The sequence below is a fragment of the Malus sylvestris genome, chromosome 10, assembly GCF_916048215.2.
Source record: "Malus sylvestris chromosome 10, drMalSylv7.2, whole genome shotgun sequence".
Lineage (NCBI taxonomy): Eukaryota > Viridiplantae > Streptophyta > Magnoliopsida > Rosales > Rosaceae > Malus > Malus sylvestris.
The window spans coordinates 27,488,089-27,511,183 of NC_062269.1; the positions used below are offsets into that span (position 1 = coordinate 27,488,089).

At 39.3% G+C, this 23,095-nt stretch overlaps 1 protein-coding gene and 1 pseudogene across 1 annotated transcript; one reads left to right on the forward strand and one right to left on the reverse strand.

Annotated features, from left to right (window-relative positions):
- The first annotated feature begins 1,939 nt into the window (after positions 1-1,939).
- On the forward strand, positions 1,940-8,786 carry LOC126587608 (uncharacterized; annotated as a pseudogene).
- On the reverse strand, positions 5,801-8,327 carry LOC126587599 (uncharacterized). The gene is made up of 2 exons (XM_050252683.1): positions 6,108-8,327; positions 5,801-5,913 (listed from the first exon to the last, which is right to left on the reverse strand). The coding sequence occupies exons 1-2, from the start codon at positions 7,489-7,491 to the stop codon at positions 5,873-5,875; spliced, it is 1,425 nt and encodes a 474-aa protein (XP_050108640.1). The 5' UTR covers positions 7,492-8,327; the 3' UTR covers positions 5,801-5,872.
- Positions 8,787-23,095: the final 14,309 nt, after the last annotated feature.

The window sequence follows — 23,095 nt, forward strand, 5'->3', positions numbered from 1 at the left end:
AATTGAAACCTAATTAAGTCCAAATACATAACTTATAAAATAAATAAAAAATAAAAAAAAACCTTAAATTTAAATATTGTCATACAAAACATAAATTTAAAACTACTATTTGGATGGTCCTGGTCCATTCCGCAAGACTTCATAATGCCATCGATTGTAACCTCCCTCCAATGCATTATCCATCAACTTCATCAATTGCTTGTTCGTATCATCATCAAGAGTGTGCTTACACTGTTATATATATATATATATCCAAATAATTAATTCCAACATATAACTAAAAATTTCACAAACTTAATTATTAATCTATCAACAATATACTTACTAATAGTTCACCAATCACAGCCTTCTTCACATTCCCGGGCACATCTTCCCAAGAACGCCACTTAGCAGTGGTACAATTATTCCCCATTGCTACAGCGATCGCATGAGCAAACTCAAAATGTTCCATCAAATCATGCGGGTTGGTGTCGCGTACATTCTCATCCTTGTTTTTATCCGCCATCCCAACACGAACAGAATTTTGAAGAATAAGAAGAATATAATTATGAAGAATCAAGACAGCAGAAACGCATATTTATAGGAAGATTAGGACCTTTGCGGGACGAAAACTTTGTCGCACAAACACCAGTATTAAATGCCGTATTAATTCCTCTAATTCACTTGCAGTAAATTGTCAAAACTGACAGGAACTTGCGCAACCAACTGTTCGTCGCGCAAGTTTTAACACCAAACAAAATTTCCCAGCATTTTCTTGCTGACTTTACGCGACGTCAACAATTATTCGTCGCACTAAGTGTTCTTGCGCGACGATTAATTTCGTTGCGCAATATTTTTTTTTCCTATCTTTTCTATTTTGCGCGACGAAATATGTGTTTCGTTGTGCAAAATATCGTCGCGCAAGCTGTTTTTTCTACTAGTGGCTTAAGTCAAAATTTCTTTTTATCGTGCTTAACTTTCTTATTAATAAGCTCCATTTTCATTTCATGTCTTTCTTTTTTCTCCTCATGTAATTTTTTAATTTGCACCGAATATGTATGCACCAAAACAATCCAAGTAATTAGGGTCTCACCAAAAGATAATTAAAAACTTCAGTAATCTCATCCATCAAGAAACGATCCCTAAACGATCATCCTTATAGTTCAAGCTTGCCTCACACATCCACTTGAGACACAAAAACATTCCATGTGAACCAACTGCCCCTATATTTCAAGCTCACCCAACTCCTCATGGTCCTATCCGATGGGGCTTCGGTCGAACAATTAAATGTTTTTGCCCGGACTGAAGAACTTCTCAAACCAACCCGCATAGTCAAAGTTTGGTTGACTCTTATACTTATTAGTGGATAAGATTTACAAAGAATCAAATCCAATCAGAATTCCCCAAAAACTTCTTTTTGATAGAAAGTACAGATCACCGGAAGGAGGGAAGAAAAAGCAAGAAAATGACTCTTGAATCCAATCCTACCGCAAAAGTCCTACACATGCGCTTGGGCAACTCCTCTACTGCCTTTTAAGTTTGAAGCATCAAGCATGTCTTGCTAAATTTATAACAGAGCCTTACACAAGTTTTTCTCAGAAAATGGGCATTCAGTGATTTTTTTTTTAATTAAAGAAAAATTCGTTAAAAGCGATTTTTTTAATAGACCGTAAGGTGTATATTGTCACATTATATATAACTAAGGGGGTAAGTTGGCAGAGCCACAACAAGTGGCCCGGTGCGGACTATGGCTTCCTAATAAACAAAAAAATGTGGGAGGTCCGGGTTCGATGTTCCAAATTGGTGAGTCTGCTTGACCCTAACCACGACCAGGATGAAATTTTCCATGTTCTTTTTGGGCTAGAAAGTGGTGGATAACAGTGGTTTACCACCAGTCTTCCCTGTTTTTTTAAGAAAAAAAGGGTGAGTTGGCCCAGGATCCAGATCACTTGCGACGTCGGTTTATGTCTCATCTGTATAAACAAATAAACCACAATACCGGACACACTCTGCCTTTCACGGTCTCAACCCTAATAGCGCCGAAACCCTAAAAGCAATTTCTCTTTGCGATCTCTCCCTCTTTCTCTTTGATGAAGATGGAGAGCGTAATACCGAAGATGGGAAATCGGAAGACGAAAGAAATTCTTGGAGAAGGTGAGAATTCTGAAGGTATGATTTTCATTTTTAGGGTTTAGGCCTAATTCGTGACCGCCGGGGAGGGGAATAAGATAATCTTTTTTTTTTTTTCGTTTCGCTTTATAATTTTCTTTTTTTATTGTTTTGGTGAAAATCTGCAACTGGATGGGTTTTATTGTGTTATATTACGGAGACCTCCTTTTGATTTTATTTGAGAGAGAGGGAATGGCTGGAAACCCACGTCCAGAGACAGGTTACAGTTCCTCCCGCGGGTGAGTGAGCGAGCGGGTAATTAAGGTGGAAATCAAGAAATAGAGAAATCTAATGTTTTGTTCTCGGTTTATATAGGCTTAATTTCCAACTTTTTGTAAGCTTTAGACGTTGGTATAAGGCTTTTCTGACTATTCCGTTTCATTAGTTAGCATCAGCAAAGTAGTGATTATTCCGCTGCAATGAAAACAGGTAGCCGTAGCGATGTACACCTTACAGAAAAGCAGGAACTTGGAGAGTCATTGGCTAAACTTCAACTCAAACTGGAAAACACAGGTGGCGCAACTCGAACTTATTAACAGTTGAGAAACTAACACACTTGAAGAAAATTAAGGGTTTAAGAACACGGACTTTAGAGAGAAAGAGAGAAGAAAATGGATGAAGATTCGATTTTATTGGAAAGGGAAAGAATTACATACTGCTATATATAAAGCAGCAACTCTAATAATTTTCTGTTTTAGCCGACATGGACAAGGTCCAATACAATTATGACATCTGTACATTTATTTTCTTTCACTTATCATCCCCCTCAATCTCAAATGGGGAAACCCAGCTTGAGATTGCAGCAATGTTTGACAAATGGTGGTCCATGTAATCCTTTTGTTAAATTGTCTGCTGTTTGTTCCTCGGTTGGAATGTATTGGACAATGAGATCTTCCCTTTGCACTTTCTCCCTGACAAAGTGAAAATCTGTGTCAAGATGCTTGATCCTAGTGTGAAACACTGGATTGGAATACAAGGCTAAAGCTGATAGGTTATCACAATGTAGCACGGGAGGATCTGGAATGCATTGATGTAAGTCTTTCAACAGAAGTCTAATCCACACTATATCTGCAGCACAATGAGCTAAAGACTTGTATTCTGCTTCAGTATAACTTCGAGAAACTGAAGCTTGCTTCTTTGACTGCCAAGAAATTGGATTATTTCCCATATAGACTCCAAAACCAGTAACCGATCTTCTTGTATTTGGATCGGCTGCCCAATCAGAATCTGAGAATGCAGTTATGGACTGATCTATTGATGCTGAAAAAGTTAAACCACATTGAATAGCACCCTGAACATATCTCAAGATCCTTTTAACAAGACCGAAATGTACATCTGTGGGAGTAGTCATGTACTGGCATGCTAGATTGACAGCATAAGCTAAATCTAGTCTAGTGAAGGTTAAGTATTGTAGGGCATCAACTAAACTTCTGTACACAGTTGGATCTGATAAAGGTGTTCCTTCAGATGCTAGTACTTGAGAATGTGGCTTGCATGGAGTTGTAGTTGGCCTACAACTATCCATTCCAGCTTTATGTATTAAGTCTTTTGCATACTTGGACTGATTAATGAATATATCTCCATTCTCCTTATATTGTATCTGGAATCCCAGAAAGCAAGACAGCCTTCCCATATCTTTAAGTTCAAAGACTTCACTAAGTTCTTGAATAACAGCTTGAACTTTCACATAATTGGATCTTGTCAAGATACTGTCATCCACAAACAAACTATTATCGGATTGTGACATACGGAACCCCATAGCAGGTAAATAGCCTGTGAATTTTGCATTCCAGGCTCTTGGTGCCTGCTTCAATCCATATAAAGACTTTACTAACTTGCAAACATACTCTGGATGTATAGGATCCACAAAACCCTGAGGCTGTTTCATGTACACCACATCTTCTAATTCTCCATGTAGAAATGCATTTTTAATGTCAAGCTGCCTCAACTCCCAATTGTTACTTACTGCAAGTGAAATAATAATCCTAACAGTTGTATGTCTCACAACTGGACTAAACGTTTCAAAATAGTCTAAGCTAAGTTCTTGAGTATATCCTTATGCTACCAATCGAGCTTTGTACCTTGAAATTGTTCCATCAGGATTTTTCTTCAATTTGTACACCCATTTGCTGCCAATGACAGATCTGTGAGTTGGTGGAGGTACCAACACCCAAGTACCTTGATTTTTTAAAGCATCAAATTCTTCTTGCATGGCATCTTGCCAATGACTATTGGTTGTTGCACTTCAAAATGAAGTTGGTTCTGCTATATCAGTACTGTGTGCAAGAAGAGAAAAACCATTATAACAAGTATCTTGAGTATCAAGCTTGAGTGATTGTAACTCAGGGAAGGTTGCTAAGGAATTTGCATAATTTCTTTTTGAAATAGTTCCAGTTTGCAATCTTGTTTGTATCTTCTGCTAAGGCATATCAGATTGTACAGAACTACTGGATGTAAGTGAATCAAAAGGAAAAAGTACCTTGAATTGTGCAGGATCTAGGACAGGTAATATTGGGGCTGTAAATGAAGGTGAGTTTGATGAGTGAGTTGTTTCAGATGCTTACGTAGCAGAATGACTCCTTGTTGCAGACAAATTTCTATCAGAACCGATTGAAGAGTGAGAGGAAGTCATATCCATGCTACTATGATTTAAATTCAAAGATTGAGACTCTGATCTTCTACGCATTAACTGATTTGGTAAAGTAACTATAAGTGCAACATTTGATACTGTGGATACTTGAACATGATAAGAGATTTGATTTTTGGAGACAGACAGTGGAGACTTGAATGGAAACACATCTTCATTGTGTATCACATGTTTGGAAATAATGAATCTGTGTGATGGTATGTGATAGCATACTACTCCCTTATAACCAATAGCATATCCAACAAACACACACAATGAAGCTCATGGTTGTAACTTATGTTCTGTATAGGGTATAATATAAGGGTATACTGCTGTCCCAAAAACTTTTAAACCCTGCAGTTGTGGTTTACACCCAAATAATTGTTGATAAGGTGACTGCATTCCTAAAACCTTACATGACATTCTGTTTATAAGGAAGACAGAATGAGCACATGCATGATACCATAGCTCTTGAGGCATTTGTGCAGTGGTTAATAATGTTATTGCAGTTTCCACAATGTGTCTGTGCTTCCTCTCATCAATTCCATTTTGCTGAAGGGTATATGGGCATGAAACCATATGAACAATACCTTTATTTTTTAGAAATTGATCAAATCTGTTTGTAGACATTTAATACTGGTACTAAACTGAGTAAGAACAAGACTATAAAATTTTTGAAACACATCAAATACTTCTGATTTATTTATCAATGGGTATATCCATACATATCTGGTAAACTCATCAACAAAACTCACATAGTATTTGTAACCCACTATAGACTTTGTAGGTGAAGGACCCCAAAGGTCAGAATGTATCTTTTGAAAAGGAAAAATACAAGACTCTGTTCTTTCTACAAATGGTAATCTGGACATTTTCCTAGAAATACAAGCTGAGCACAGATGCTGTTTATCATCAACAGAGCTAACTATATCAGAAATTTTCAACATTGTAGACAGTACTTCATTGCTAGGATGACCACACCTTTGATGCCACAATGTAGACTTCACCTTTTGACCAAGCAACCCCATCAAATTCTTTGCTGAAGACACTGCACCTTTTGTAAGTAGCTTTGTTGGAATCCGAAACAACTCACCATCATTACTCCTTCCTTGGTAGATTACAGCCTTGGTTACCTTGTCCTGCACATAAAAATTAGTATCATCACAAATGAACCAACAATAATTGTCTTTGCATAATTGTTTCACTGATAATAAACTGACAGCAATTGTTGGCACATGAAGAAATGACTGTGATGCTTGAAAGGTTTGTGGTGCTTGAAAAGATTGGGGAGCTTGAGCTTGCATTGCACTTAGGGAAGGAGAAGGTGCAGAACCTTGATATGCAAAGTTGTTTCTATGATGACAATCTAGAGCACTATGACCTCTTTTTCCACAGATTTGACACTCCATGACATGTCCCACAGAGCTAGGATTAGTTGACCTCTTCCAACAATTTGGTGCTGTATGTCCCCTCTTTGAACATATTTGACATTCAGGTACAATGTTTGTCCTTGCTTCTGTATTTCCAGCCCAAGTTTGCCATGTTCCAGTTGACTGTCTGTTGCTAAAAATCTGACCTCTTCCATTTGATGACTTGTAGGTTCCATTACCATTTGACCTTGTTCCATAATATTGTCTTGTTCTGATGTTTGAATTCCCACTATTAGAGGGTGGAAAATGCCTTGGTGGACCATCATGTCCAACAAAGCCATAACTATTTGAAAAATCTGGTAATAGTGGCGCAAGGAATGGTGGAGCTTCCATATATTGACTGCCCAAATATGGAGAATAACCGTGTTGTGGAAATGACATAGATGCATATGTTTGAGATGCCACATTTGGAATGGCAGGATATTGCACAGGTGGACCATGTTGTGGATAAGGTGCAGATGGCACCCCAAATCTAGAATTACCATTTTGAACTCTTGTAATGGTACCACCAGTAGAAAATGGTACACCAGCAGAATGACTTGAAGATCCTTGTGACATTCCAGAGCTCTGTGACATACCAGAACTTTGTGACATTGGTGAACCAACAGATCCTTGCATATACAAACCAGAAAAATTATTCGAGGGACTATTGACCATAGACTCATTCTCTCTTTCTGCACAAAGTAACTGTTCCCTGAACTCTCTCAAAGAAATTGCAGTATCTCTTGTAAGTATCACAGTTCTTATGGTCGAATACTCCCTTGGTAAACCAGACAGAGCAGCAACAATAAAATCATTATCAGAAACAAATTCCCCAGCAGTCAGCAACTGTTCTTTAATATTCTTGAGCCTAGCCATATATTGTTCAATTGAATCAGCCCCTTTTTGTATAGTTTGAAATTCTGTCTTAAGTGTGTTCACCCTTGCTTTAGAGATGAAAGCATATCGATCTTGTAGATTAGTCCACGCCTCATGTGCAGTTTTACATCCCAAAACATGCTCTATAGATTCATCAGATACTGTTGCAATAAGCAGACTCAATAGTGCCAAATCAGTTGATTTCCATTCAAGAAAAGCATTGGTGACTTCATTTGTAACCCCATGTTCAGTGTGTATAACAAACTTTGGTGGACAAATCGCAGTACCATCAAAGTGATCAAACAATTTGTATCCTTTTAGAACAGACTTGAATTGAAAAACCCACTTCGAAAAATTCTTATCAGTTAACTTTATAGTTAACATTCCCAGCAGCCCTTCTATTTTCACTGATGATGATGATGACGCCATTGTTATAAAAGAACCTCAAACAATTACAAAAGTTTTCAAGAATCAGACAGAAATGGCTTTGTGCCAACAAGTCTTGCCAATTTACTAGACTACAACAGAAATGGCTTCGTGCCTTCAATCAAACAACTACAAGAATCTTAATAGAAATAGCTTCGTGCCCTCAATCAAACAAGAATCTTCACAGAAATGGCTTCGAGCCTTCAATCAAACAACTACAAGAATCTCAAGATTATCAATCAATCGCTTCGTGCCCACAACTCTATTTACTAAGCAACTCAGAAATCATATACTAAACTACAAGATTTAGGATGAACCCAGAACCAAGAATCCATATTCCACAAAGAAATGCAAGAGAAACAGAAGAACGATAACGATATCACCTGATTCAAGTTTTAATTCTCCAGAAACATAACCCATTGAAATTGCCAATCAAAACCCGTTGCAGTCGCCAATCGCCACAGAACCCATTGAAATCACCAATCAAAAAACTTCCAAGAACTAACCCAGAAAGCCGTCAGAGGACCCAAAACTCCGATGAACCACAGCAGAATCGTTGGCTCGATATCATATTAACAGTTGAGAAACTAACACACTTGAAGAAAATTAAGGGTTTAAGAACACGGACTTTAGAGAGAAAGAGAAAGAGAGCAGAAGAGAAGAAAATGGATGAAGATTTGATTTTATTGGAAAGGGGAAGAATTACATACTGCTATATATAAAGCAGCAACTCTAACAGTTTTCTGTACATTTATTTTCTTTCACTTATCAGAACTGAACGTCCTGCTTTCGGTCGCTGTGCAGTTTGCCTGAAGGAGGATGTGCACTGGAGTGACAAATGCCCGAACCTGAAGCATGTCCCAGACGGCACTACTATTGGCCCTCGCCATGGAATGGTTTGTACGATGTGTGGTAAGATTGGTGGGCACCCTGGCCGCGATAACTGGGAAGGACGTGCTGAGGAAAAATATTGCTTTCATTGTTTGGAAGATGGTCTTCACTGGGACAGGGATTGCCCAATTTCTCCCTATGACGACACCGACAGCCAATTATGTAAACCTAGGCAAGTACGGGTGGCGGGAGTTGGAGGTTGTGATGGCCCAATGTAAGGGACCTATGTTTAAGTTCTCCTTTTGGTTTTTTTCTTGGAGACATCACTCATAATGTTCGTTTAATCTTAGTTTTGGAATAGGCTTAAAATTTGAATGGAGCTGGGCAGGAGGAAAAGAGGCTCCTTTCTCTTGCCCGTACCAAAGCTACTTAAACTTCGAATACCGCACCAACTCCCTCAAATTGCTTTTCAGCTTACTTGAAGAATTTGTCATTCCCGAGCTAGTCTTTTTTAACTGTTTTTCAACTTTCAGTCTAAAGTTTAAAGATTTTAAAATAAGGGAACTTTAACGAAAAACTCCCGGTACTGTTCACTTTAATGAAAAACCATATTTTTACACTAAAAAGTCAATCCTGGTACTATTCACTTTACCTTTTATTTTGTCATTATCGTTAAAACTCAAAGTTTTCAAACCCTTTTCATTAGTTTTCCTTTAAAACAATTGCAAACTTGGGACTTTTTCGGAAATTAAATAAAGATAAGTGAACCGTGGAAAGTCATTAATAAATAGAAAAGAGTAAAGACTACCACATGTTCTCTGTTGAAAATGGACCGCAAACAAAGTTTGGATACAGAAACTCTTCATCCTAAGATCGAGCCAATTGAATGTAAATGTGTTTTTAAAACCAAAAGTGAGTCACAACAAAGAATCGAAAGTCATAAGGCCAGACTTGTTTGCTAGGGGATTCACTCAAAAGGAAGTATTGGGTTATAATGAGACATTTTCCGAGAGCTCATTTTAATCTTGAACTACATCAAATGGATGTAAAAAGTTAAAAAACTGATTTTCTCAATGACAGTTTAAATGAAGACATTTACATGGTTCAACAACCAGGGTTTATTAAAAGAGGGAATAAGAACATGGTATGCAAGTTGAACAAATCTATTTATGGTCTTAAACAAGTGGAATCAAAAGTTTTGATGAAGTAGTAACCTCATTTGGTTTTGTCATGAATAAAATTGACAATTGTGTTCAGATGTTCAGTTACCCCAAAATGTGAAAAGAGAAATAGAATTAGAATCTGTAGTTTTGTCCAAAGAAGGCTGAACATCTCTTCCTTGGTTTAATTTCAAGAAATGATCAATATGAATATTTGAAGACGTATAGTTTTGGTCAAAACTAACATTATCCTCAGCTGCCTCACCTAAATCATTCTTTGTGACAACTACTGCTAGCACAATTAGCAGAGAAAACCAGGTTATCATGAGGTATTGGTTAAGAAAAATGTTGTAATTAAGCAAAGATATTAAGGAAGCAGATAGGGTGCTTTTCATACAGGCTCTAATGAAAACTAAATACAGTTATATTTATAATAAAACAGATTGCTTAAAACTTCGATATTTGCAATCTGTAGCCTCGAATTGTCATTATTATTTTGTTTAGATCAAGCTTTGCTCCAGTCGATCGAGGTTATTTATGTTTAACATATGCCGCAGAATATATAATTAGGGTTAATCAGAAACACCTAGACCAACCATATCAAAGAGGGAGGCGCTGCAGGCAATCACACAAAAAACAGAAGCTTCCACAGCCACAAGTAAATGTTTGTTTGCAAATTTAGTAGCTGCTATGAAGCATGGATAGAGATTCGGATACAGCGATATGATACGATACGACATGACACGATACGGCGATACAGAAAATCTCTAAAACTTAAGATACGATACGCTATATATACGGCAAATAGAAATGTATATAGCAACAAAACTATACATTTTAAAACATAATTCATCATTCAAAATTCAAGTACATTTGAGTTGTTAGAGAAGAAAAGTTTGAAATCTAATCCTCTTTATACAGTAGAAGAAGTGTGAGAGTCGTATTCATGGTTTTAATTAGAGGGAAACTCTTTGTATTTGTTTGGAGTAAAACTTGAACTTTGGGCTCAAGAAGCCCGCTAGCCCAAAGGGAAGCCTAGAAGAAGGGATGGCCGAAGCCCAGCCGAAGCTCAGAAAGCAGAAAAGGGGCTTTTCGACTTGGTACAGCCCATGTGAACCACTTGCTCACCTACCCAAAGATCAAGTGGTATAGACCAGCCAGGTCATCAACCCAAAAGCACTTTACAGTGGCAGTACAAGTAAATAGTTAATGAGTCACTACCCTTCAAGCTGCATTCAGGCAAGGTTACTGCTACAGGAGGCCAAGCTGAAGTGTCTATAAAAGAAGAAAGAGAAATCAGAGATAAGGACACTCAATCAACCAAACAAATACAAGCACAAACTCTGCTCAAAGCCAGATTTTCCTTCAAAACGAAGCTGTAGTCAGCCCAAGCCTTCATCCCTTTCGGGATAAACCCTCACTCAAACCTTTGTAATAGCTCTACTACCCTGTTCAACTCTTGCTATAGTATCGATTTCTTTCTGTAAACTCACCTCCCTACCCCCTTTTCTAAGTTTTTAAACTCCTTGATAAACCACAAAGATAGGAAGTTGCAAGACGATCAACCTTGCCCGACCCTCTTTGTTTTTGTCTTTTCATTCATTAAGCCTAGCAATATGTTGTATACTTCAAGTTGTATTCAAGTTATTTCTAGTAAGATGGCTATTAAAAGACTTTCTCAGTGCTTGAATCCGATTTGAATATGTCTTCACAGTTCAAGCCAGATCTAAGTTCTAAGCCCTCGGGCATATAAGATTTGATCATTTAAAAGTCCTTGGCCTCAAGGCATAAAAAAAGAACCTTATGTGGACTTAACCCATCCACGACAAGCTTTGATAATGAGAAGTCCGAAGTTACTTGGGGCGCAAGTAATCAACCTATCCCTTAGTTTTATTTCTATTATATTATGATTACCATAGAACGTTTGAGTATGGAATGAATTCTGATAGGAAGACTCAAGGCCTACATCGAAGGCCCTACAAAGGCACCTATTTGGATTCATTATATTCCTCAGGCTAGAACGTTTGAGTATAGAAGGAATTCTGATGGGAAGCCTCAAGGCCTATATCTAAGGCCCTACAAAGGCACCTATTTGGATTCATTCTGCTATTCGGGCTCGTGTAATCAAAAGTATAATGGTTATAAGACTCATGCAATTAATGAAACGAACATTATATGTTCGAGTACTGAGTTAGTTATTGACTGGAAGCTTCAAGGCCTAAACCTAAGGCCCCACAAAGGCACCTGTCATAACTAACATGGTCTCTCAGATATATATACAACATAAACTCAACATCCATTTTACATCTGCCATACTGAAGATGGCAGTGGGACGCCTGAGCATTTAAAAGCTAATTTTGATTGTGAGCCTCAAGGCCTACACCTAAGGCCCCACGAAGGCACCTTTCAAAGTTAACTCTGTCTTTCTCTTTCAGCTTTGCCCGACAAGCCCGCCAGTAAAGCAGAAGCCCGACAGCAAAAGCATCAACCGGCGCCAACCTCTCGGGGAGCTGTGTGCTCGTCGGCCAGGGAACATCCCCGACGGAAATTCCTGCCACGAACAGTATTAAGCAACTTTCAATTATAGATGTCTCCTATTAATTTTCTCCTCCTCATTACCTTTTTTAAAAGTGTTGTTCTCATTACTTTTTTGAAAGTGTATATGTATCCTAAAAGCCATATACGTTTATACTAAATGTAGGATACACGCATCCATCATGTCAAATTCGTGTCCATCAACTAAGATACGTGTCGGACTAGTATCCGAGAGTATCAGGCAATTATTGTATCCGATTAAGTATCAAATATGGGATACGGGATTAAACAGAAGTATCCGTGAATCATAGATAACTGTGTCTAAGTTTTTATATTTAAAGCTGATGAAGCATATCACCATATTGATTGAAGAATGGGAAAAACAAAATATATGAAAGACTATTTGCTAAAACAAATAGAAAAGAATGGCTTAATAATCAAAATGCCCTTAAACAATTACAACTACAAATTCTCTGAGGGACTTTCTGTTCGGGCAGGAAATTTGGTTAGTGGACGTTCCTGGCTCAAGCACGCACAGCTCCCCGAGGAGTTGGCACTTTGGTTAATTGTCGGGCTCCTGCTTGTCGCAATGCTGCAAGAGGAGAACAAAGTTAGTTCTGAAAGGTGCATTTGTAGGACTTTAGGTGTAGGCCTTGAGGCTCACAATCAAAACCAACTAAGTGCTTAGGCGTGCCACTACCATATGTGTATGGCAGATGTAGAACAAGTGTATTTTAAGCCGATTACTTGCACCCCAAGTTATTTCTGACTTCTTGTTTATCAAAGGATTGTTATAGATGGGTTAAGTCTACATTAAGTTCTTTTCTATGCCTTGAGATCAATGACTTTTAGTTATCTTGTATGTTTAAAGGGTGAAGGTCCAGGTCTGATCAAGTCATCAGTTTAACTCATTTCCATCTTCTTATGACGATAAACCTATTAAGTGAACCAGATCTAAGAACTGATGGGGCTTTGGGTCATTAAAAGACTGAAAAAACTTGAATATAAACTGGGGAATGCATTATAACACCAAATCTATTAATTGAAAGACAAAACAAAGAGGTTAAATGTTACAACCACCCCCCGATTATTCATATTATATGTGGTTTTACCCCCAAACTGCCACGTGGCAGCATATTAACTCACCTCCCTTTTCTCTCTTTCGGTTCCCCCACCCTGCGACCCCTCTTTCCTTCTCTCTCTCTCTCCCCCTCTTCTTCTTCCCTATCTCGTATATCTCTCTCTCTTCGAAACTCTATGCAACTCTCTCGTCTTTTCCCTTAGAAACACACATACACACCCAACTGCGTACCTGCACGAGAAAATCAACCATTATTATCATCAAATCTTATCTCTCTCTCTCTCTCTCTCTCTCTCTCTCTCTCCAGTCGCTGCAAGGAGCAATGGAACCCAGGAACTCTCCGGCCGAGATTCCTTTGATTTTCCGGTAAGGTAACTTCGATTTTACCTTTATTTTCGTTCTAGTGTGAAGTTTAGATGAGATTTATTTAGTTTATCTCATTAAATTACAAGGTTTTAGAACGAAATCAACTCGAGGGAAGGCACACCCATTTCCGACGAAACCGTGGGTGTCAAAGGAAATTTCGGTCAACTCCGGCCGTTTCATGGCAAATGGAAGGTATAAAATTACTCCTATCATCTAGTCCTTCATTTTTATACCTAAATTGGAGTCTAAGAATGTAGTTTGCAGTCGACCGGAGCTCAACAGCTCCGACGTTTTTCTCCAGTGTTCTTCCCGACTGCACCCAAGCCACCCAGGCCATTCGGCCTTCTCAAATACCTCGGGCCTTAGCCCAGTCCTGGAACTAGCCCATTTCCCTTTTTGGTTAATTGGCCTGTGGGTCGTGCCTTGTATGGGCCGTGTTTGTGTGTGAGGTGTGTTTTGGGCTGCACAGTGTGTGTGTGCACAGTGCGTGTGTGTGTGTACTGTGCATATGTGTGAGTGTGGGTTGGGTTTAAGCCCAAACCACCCTTCTTCACCCTAAACCCTTTTAACCTATTAGACCCTAACCCATCCAACCTAAATCCTTTATTTTATTTAGTTCAAGCCCAAATCCTTTAGAAAATCCTTTTATTTATTTATTACATTTTTTGTGCTTAGGTGAAGTTGCTAGGGAGGGAATTCGTAATCTTTATCCGCACAACTCTACTGCTATGGAGTACTGTGAGTGGACCCCTTATAAAATTATATGACTTTATGGTTTAATTGCATAAATGAATTGCATGCCTTACAAGTATATGAACTGATTTTACGTTAAACATGTTTATTGAATATGTTGATTTTCGTCTCGTGTTTTTGGTGAGGAATTAATTGTTAGCCTATATTGAGCTATAGTTTGATATATTGTACCATGAACTGGTAAACTATCTGATGGATGACGATATGATGCTATAACGTGTTTTAGAAACCCCTCTTTATAGTATAGACGATGGATGACTTTATACTATGAAGTGGTTATTTATGAGAGGCGTAACTATTTGTGCATACCTAGTGGACACTATGCCGCCTGGGGCGAGGATCTGGTGTTGGCAGATAGGCCGAGAGAAATAATCCCTAGCTACGGACTGAGGGACACGGAGCAGGCATTGGGCCAAGAGTTGGTAATCTCTGGCTACAGGCGCAGAGACCACGGTGCTGGCATAGGGCCGGGAGTTATATTTATTCAGTGATCTTACTGGCAGCACACCGCGTTTTCGAGATGATCTTCCGCGTTATACCTGTTGAGATGTTTTATTATATGCTAGAGTTTCAGAAAACCGGTAATTTATTATGCTAGTAGTTTTCATTATATATAAACCTGGGGGTTAGTATGTTCATAACTATTTTCGTATTATGTATATATATATGAACTTGGTTCACTCACCCTTGTTTTGCGCCCCCTTTCAGGATTTAGAATCGAGGCATACGATCCCGACGTCAATGTTTTCTCATTGGCATATTCGAGTCCTCTCGTTGTATGACCCACATTCTTTTATTTATTCAATTTTACATTAATTCTTTTAAAACTCTAGTTAGTTGTATGCTCTGAACACGTTCCTAAATTATTAAATTATTGTATTTTAAATTCATAACCCTTATTTATTTCTTATTCTTAGCTTTTGTATCAATTAATGGATTTCGTCACTCTCGGGTGTCGGCCAGCGCGTGTCTATCTTGGTATTCGGGGAATATCAGGGTCGGGGCGTGTCAGATTAAACATCTTGCAGTCTCTTCTCTTTACAATTACAAAAGGATTGAGTATTAAAGGGGATGACTGGAAAAGAGTTTATACAAAAGAGAACGATACTACAGCATTTAGGAAAAGGTAGCAGAGCTTTTACATAGACAAAAGATGTCTTTCTAAGGAAATCTAAGGCTAGAAGGGTGTAGAGTCTGGACAGAGCATGGCTTTCTGGGTGTTTGCTTGGCTAAGAGACAAGTTGTATGTTTGTTTGTTTGATTGGTTGAGTGTTCTTGTCTCTAGGCCCTCTTCCTCCATTTATAGATGAATTAACCTGGCTTATGCTGTTTATATTCTTGCCTGAAAGCAGTTGGAAGGTAGGGAACCATCACTATTTTACATGCTATGTCATTCATAAAGTGCTTTTGGGCCGAGAGTTGGTGGATTTCCATCAGTTGTCACTTCCTTTGTAAGCACCTACTATTTGCATTTAATGAGGAGCCATCATGTTATCTCGAAGTAAACATCTAGGCTTGGTGTTTGCTTCGGGCAGAAACAAACTCCTCTTATTGAACTTTTTTGGGCTTTCTCTCCTCTAAGCCCAAAGTTAAATATTAACCCAAACAGTGCCCTCTTCAATCGTTGTTAAGCCTGCAAACCGAGGTGCTAATAATGATTGAATAGCCATATTCTCTTAACCACCGTCGCACGCCTTCTCCTCGGAACTTGCATCGTTCCAAAAGCAACCGTTTAGATAACTAAGACCTTTGCACTAACCCATAAATTCCAACCGTCACTCATTCCTTCGTTATAAAACCTCATTCTTCGGCTGAACATTTTGACCAATTCAAGCCCTTTTACTTCTCAAAATTCCCAAAAATCCCTTAGAGCCCTTAGTTGCTATTCTGATCATTCTCTAAATGTTCAAAAGTACTTAAAGCTGCATGAATCAAGTTTTGCTTCTTGATTAGTGAAGAAATTTCCACCATGCATCGTCTTCTTAATAGCCTTCATCGTCCTGGGGTAGTCCTTTACACTGGGTTTCTCTCAAAAGATAGAAGAATGCCCCATTTGCGACCTGTATGGACTTCTCAAATATCAAGTGTTGCTAGAGATAGCATGCCTAAAGAAGAATAAGCTCCCACGATATTTTCAGAAAGGCGTTCTGCTCCTCGCTCTCATATAAGGACTTCCATGGCATTGAGGAGTAACCAAGTCACCTTAATCACACCGGAAGACTTCACTCGTACCGATATTCACAAGCCTAGACTTCCCCATATCTCATGCTTTCCTAATCACTTCTTCATCATAGGTGTATGTTTTAGGATAAACTACCGTGACTCCATCAGCCAAACAATTGGTTGAGCTTTGGGCTGAAGGCATAAAAGATTCAAAAGGGTTGAAACAGCAAATGGAAGTTGTATATGCCGAAACATATTTAGTCAACAGTCACATTGTTTAGGAAGAGTCGGGCAAAATGTAGGCCCCTCATTATAGGATAACTGCCCGAGTTATGGATGTAAAGCTTTCAAGTTAAATCTGATGTAACTTTCAACATTTGCTGAAATGAACAAGATTTCTTTAATTTATTCTGTTCTTGCATTTCTCTAAGATCCATATGCAAAAACTGACTTTAGACCTCATGCGACACTTACACTTTTTCAATGTAGTGATCCCTTACATCCCACAGGGTTGGGTGATATTTTTTCAAGAATTTGACATTGATTGGATACTTCTGTAAGCCTCCATCCAAATCTACTAAGTAATATCCACCATTACCCAATACTTGGTTAACAACGAAAGGACCTTCCCAAGTTGAGCTCCATTTCCCAAAGCCTATGATCTGAGCTCCCAAAGGAAGAATTGTTTTCCATACCAACTCTCCTTCTTTGAAGTTTTTTAGGTTGACCCTTTTGTTTTAGGCTCGGGCAACAACTTTCTTTCCTTATTGAATTTTATTTAAAGCTTCGATTCGGACTATATCAAGGTCTTCAACTCCTTGACACATACCCTGAACATACTCTTCACTGTGTAGCCTGAATTGATTTTGAATTCTGACCAAACTTACATTAATTTCCATAGGAATCAGAGCATCTTGCCCGAAAGTTAGAGCTTAAGGAGTAGTTCCAGTTGCTGCCCTTTTGGAAGTTCTATACGCCCATAACGTATCTCCCAACTTCTCATGCCATTTCTCTGGATTCTCGACCACCATTCTTTTAATGATGTCTACCAAGATCTTATTGTTGGCTTCAGCTTGACCATTTGATTGGGGGTAGTAAGGACTAGACTGGATCATCTATATCTTTAACTTACTGTCAAATTCTTCTACTTCTTTTGAAATAAAAGATGGCCCGCGGTCTATGACAATTGTCTCAGGCACCCTAAATCTATGTAAGATCTTGGTTTTGATGAATTTCTTGACTGCAGTTGAAGTGATAGTTTTTACTGCTGAAGCTTCTACCCATTTGGTGAAGTAATCCTTTGCCACGATTATGAAAGTGTGTCTTTTGCTAGAAGCTGGGTGAATCTACCCAATAAAGTCCATTACCCATCCTCTGAAAAGCCAAGGCTTAACCAGGGGATTTAAGGGTACTGAAGACACATGTTGGAGTGGTCCATGTCTCTGGCATTCTTCACATCCTCGAGCATAAGCTTTATAATTTTTCTCCATCTCGAGCCAGAAATAACCGTATCTCCTAAGTAGCCATCTCCTCTTTGTTCCTGCCTAATGTGCTCCACAGATCCCCTCATGCATTTCAACCATTACCTTTACTGATTCTTCTTGGCTCAAGCATTTTAACATTAGTCCATCTGGAGTCTTCCTTAGTAGATTTTGTTCCCATAAAATGTACTTAGTTGCTTACTGTCTATTCTTCTTACTTGTGGGGAATGATGGATCTTTTAAATATCGAAGAATATGAGTCCTCCAATCTTCAGTCTCCACCTCTTCAATCATTACATCTAGGCTGAATCCCATTTCCAAGATGGAAGGGAGATTTCTTCTTTAGACCTCTATGTCCCCTTCAAACTTCCTCTCTTGGATTTGTACTCCAGAGGCCAATTGTGCCATCTCTTTGGCAATCGCGTTTGCTTCTCTAGGGATGTAGCTAGCTGATATTTCGGTGCCCCAATAGCTTAACAATTAGGTGGCCGCTAAGTCATAACCGGCCATAGTGATGTATCTGCATCTATACTCTCCATTCAACTGATTGATCACCAACTCTGAGTAACCGAATACTTCAACTTCAGTTGCCCCCAATTCTATCAAGATCTCTAGGCCAATTATCAAGGCCTTATATTATGCCTGATTGTTGGTAGTTCCTTCATAATCCAAGAGGAAAGAATAACAATGGTGAGTACCTTTAGGATCGATAATAGCGATTCCAGCTCCAGTAGCATTTTGGGTACAAGATCCATCAAAAAACAGCTTCCATGGAGTAACCTACAGGCTGGATATCCTCTTTACCTCCTACTCCACTCTTTCCTACTTGAGAGAGCTTTGCTTGGTAGGGCCCAGAGGTTAGCCACCTCCAGAGTTCCGGGGATGTTGATTATTTCTTCTTGGGACTATTGATGCTCGGTAAAAAGTATGCGATTTCCTGCCCCTTGACTGCTCATTGAGGCACATACTGAAAACTGAATTCAGACAGTGCTAGAATCCACTTTCTAATTCTTCCTGTCAACATTGGTTTTGACAACATATATTTGATCATGTCGGACCTGGCAATGATGTGGATGTGGCAAGGCAACATGTAATGCCTTAACTTGTAAGCAGTAAAGTGCAAAGCCAAACATAACCTTTCCACCGGAGTATATCTTGTTTCTACCTCAGTAAGCGTCCTACTGAGATAATATATGGCTTGTTCCTTTCCGCCTTCGTTGTTTTGGGCTAGCAAGCTTCCAATTGACCTCTCCGAGGCAGAAATATAAAGCTTTAACAGCTAAGTAAGCCTTTATGCTAAGTAAGCCTTTATACTGTCAAAAGCCTCTTGGTGTGGTGGCTCCATTCAAACTCTTATTTGTCCTTTAACCTTAGTAGAGGAGTTAACGGTTGAATCTTGCCCGCTAAATTGGCAATGAATCTTTTTAAGAAATTGATTTTTCCCAGTAGCTTTTGTAGTTGCACCTTATTGGTAGGGGGAGGTGTCTCCATGATTGCCTGAGCTTTGTTCTTGTTGACCTCCACTCCTCTTTTATGCATGAGGAATCCCAAAAAGTTGCCCGATCTTACTCCAAAAGTACACTTCTTTGGGTTCATTTTTAGCTTATGGATCTTCATTCTTGTCAAGACTTGTCTAAGATCCATCAAATGTTGCTCTTCCGTTTTGGATTTTACCACAATGTCATCAATATACACTTCTATACTATGCCTGATTAAGTTATGAAAAATGGCATTCATTGCTCTTTGATAAGTTGCCCCGACATTTTTCAGACCGAATAGCATTACTAAATATTCATATGCTCCTATATGGCCCGGGCACCTAAAAGTTGTTTTATGTATATCTTCTTTAGCCATTCTTATCTGATTGTATCCAGTATTTCCATCCATAACCATTAATGTTTCTATAGTCAACACAACATCTAACTGCTTTAGTTAAAGCTTTGAAAATAAGTACAATGTTGGCCAACCACTCAACATATTTGGCAGGCTTAATAAATCCGGCCTTCACCAGCATTTTGATTTTTTCCTTGACTTTCTCTTCAATTTCTTTGGACATCCTCTGTGGTGCTTGTTTGACAGGTTTAAACCCTTCCTTAATAAGCATTCTATGTTCTACCAAGGTTGGATCTAAACCTGGCATCTCGGTGTAATGCCAAGCGAAACAATCTTTGAATTCACGTAGAAGGTCGACAATCCTTGCCCGATCCTCGATTTCCAACAAACCATTTATCTGTATTAGTCTTGGATCCTTCTCATTTCCCAAATCAATGGTCTCTAAGGGGTCTTGTACTTCTAGGGCTAGTTTGTCTAGTTCTGCACACAAAAACTCAACCAGTTCTGGATTCTTGGGCACATCCTCTGGTCAATCTAAATCATATATACACTCAGCCATTTGGATGGCTGTTTCTAACTCTTCCCCAAAAGACTCAACCTTTCTGTTCTAGCTATTTGAAGCCTCTCCGCTCCACTGTTCTTTTTCCATGGCTAAGTTTCCCCTTTCCTGTCTTTTCTCTCTCCCATACACCAACAGTCTTTTTATTAAGGACCTGACTGCAACCACTTGGTCCTTCCTTTTCTGTTCTGACATCAATGGTGTTAGGGAGTTGGGATGATATAGGACCGAGCCGATCTCATTCTTCCTTTGTAAGGGATAACCTTTGTTCTATAAGCTTTTGGCCCATCACCTTAGTTGGGTGGCCGTTCTTATCAGCTCCCGAACACTGAAGAATCCCAATATTGGGATCGTAAAAGTTGGCTTCTGCAATGTTGGTTGTAGGTAAGAATGGCCGTGATTCGATCTCCACAATTTCCCAAAACCTAGGTCTTGTTTCCCTTTCTTCATGGTAGACAGCCACTTGTTGATGTAAAGTAGATGGCACAGAGAGACTCTGGTGAATCCAATCTCTGCCCAATAAAACCCCATAAATGGAAGTACTGTCTATAACAAAAAAAGGCCAGCATGATTTGTATTGAACCCAAGTCGACCTCTAATGGCAGTATCATATGAGTTCAAGTGATAACTTCTGAAAAACTAGAAACTATAAGATACGTAGGAATAAGGTTTTCCTCACTTTTGCACATTCTCTTCATCTGCTTGTAGGGCAACACATTGACCGCGGCTCCTCCATCGATCAAGACCCTCTTGAAAGGTACCCCTTTTAGGTGAGCAGTTACGTATATGGGTTTGAGATGGTTGGCTACGGTCAAACTTGGGCGAACAAAAACCATTTTGTTTGAATATATTCTCTCAAGCTTCATTCCTGATTGCTCGGGCACGCCTGTCTGGTTAGACTCTCCTTGTTTAGCTTCTTCAACACTAACATGTGCCATCACTGGTTCTGCTGCCAAGTAATCACCTTCCATCATGGGAGGCTGATCATGCTCGGCACAAAACATGGCTGATAAGACATATGTCATGTTTACATGGAAGTTGCTGGGTCCAGGTAAATCTTTCCTCTTGCCCCCAATGTTGTTCATAAACTCCTCCAACCAAAGTTTGGCAGTTGTTCCGGAACTTCACAAATAGTATCCATCAACAATGGTGCGGGCAACCCTCTCTCGGGTGAAATAGTTCCAAAGCAGATTGGTTCTGGGCTCCACTTTGGGGTAGGCATCATCATCATATCCTCTTGAGCTCTCCTTAAGATTCTGTATTTCTCGGGATAGGGATTTAAGGCCACATGGTCTTCTTCCCCTTCCTTTTTTCTGTTTGCCTTCTTCACCTCCTTCTTACTCCTCCAATGATGTAGATTTATTTCCTCATGAGGAACATTTTTGAGCTTTATATTCTTTAAGGTTTCCGAAGTAGTGGGAACTTTCAACAAGTTCATGTGGGCCTTATGTTGCCTTTGGACCCTCCTGATCATGGAGGCTCCCATTTCATTAAAAGGTCTCCCATTCCTTCCGATTATGTACCACTTCCGCCCAAGTCGGGCAAGATTATTCTTTGTGACCGGGTTCATAGTCCTTCCTTCCATTCTGACATCTCCACTTCTTCTGAAGCTTTATAGTTCTTGAATACTTCTGACAGGTTCTTAGGCTGAGAGTCTTCTCCCAACCTTTGGAAGATATTCCTAGAGGTTTCCTTCTCAGCTGCCCGTATGATTCTCATGTGGTTTTCATGTTTTTCCCTTTTTCTCCTTTTAATCAGTTTCTGAGCAATGATAGCTCCAACTGCTGGTACCTCTAGTTCGCATTTACCTTGGCACCTGCTGCATAATACTACTCATTTGATTATGGCAGCCTTGGGTTTTTCGAGCAGCTTGATAGCTTCTTCAGTTGGTCTATCGACTGGTCTCATTTCCGCCTTGACCAGTACTAATAGTACTACTCATTTTCCTTTCTTTGCCCATGTTAGGCTGATCATGCTTATTGGGGCTTGTAAAAAAGGATCAGCACCAGTCATTATATCAACTTGTGGTTCTCCCAATATCTGTTTTATTTCTAGGTCGCGTTGCCCTGTTATCTAATCAAAATAACAAGGGATCAGGCAACTCTGATCTCTTGACTTTCTTCACCACTAGCCGATCCACTTCAGATATTTTCTTATTCTTTTCTTTATTCCTCTTTTTCTTAAGTAAAGGGAATATAGGGATAACTGATTCCTCCACAAGGCAAGTTTCTTTCCTCGCCTTTTTAGCACAATCATTCTCTGGAGTAGAGCATTCCAGATTTAGCCTTTTTTGCCAATGTCTTATTTGTAAAGAGTTTCTCTCTACGCTCCTTATCACAGCCATCATAGTAACCTACAGATCTTCATTTGTGACCTTTTCTCATGATTTCTCAGAAGAGGTTGGGTTTTCTGTCAAGGTGGATCCTTGCAAGTCTTCGAGGAGACTTGCCATGCTAGATCTTGGTGTGTACCAGGACGGTTTTTGCTTTGATTCCCACCTGAAGGTTTGTTCCCTCATTCATCTTCTTGGCATACAAGATTTGTGGTCTCACTGGGCGTGCCAAAACTATGTTTTGGCAGGAAATCTGGCTGGTGAGCGCTCCTGACTCGAGCACACATAGCTCTCCGAAGAGTTGGCACTTTGGTTGATTGTCAGGCTCCTGCTTGTCGCAATGCTACAAGAGGAGAACAAAGTTAGTTCTGAAAGGTGCCTTTGTGGGGCCTTAGGTGTAGGCCTTGAGGCTTGCAATCAAAACCAACTAAATGTTTAGGCATGCCACTGCCATCTCTATATGGCAGATGTAGAACAAGTGTATTTTAAGCCGATTACTTGCTCCTCAAGTTA

What these genes read in the sequence shown, in the direction of transcription:
- LOC126587599 (XM_050252683.1), bottom strand. Translation starts at nt 7,491, where the DNA reads ATGGCGTCATCATCATCATCAGTGAAAATAGAAGGGCTGCTGGGAATG. An exon ending in AAACAACTTTGCATATCAAG is followed by an intron (nt 5,914 to 6,107) that starts GTTCTGCACCTT and finishes TTTTATGTGCAG; the next exon opens with GACAAGGTAACCAAGGCTGT.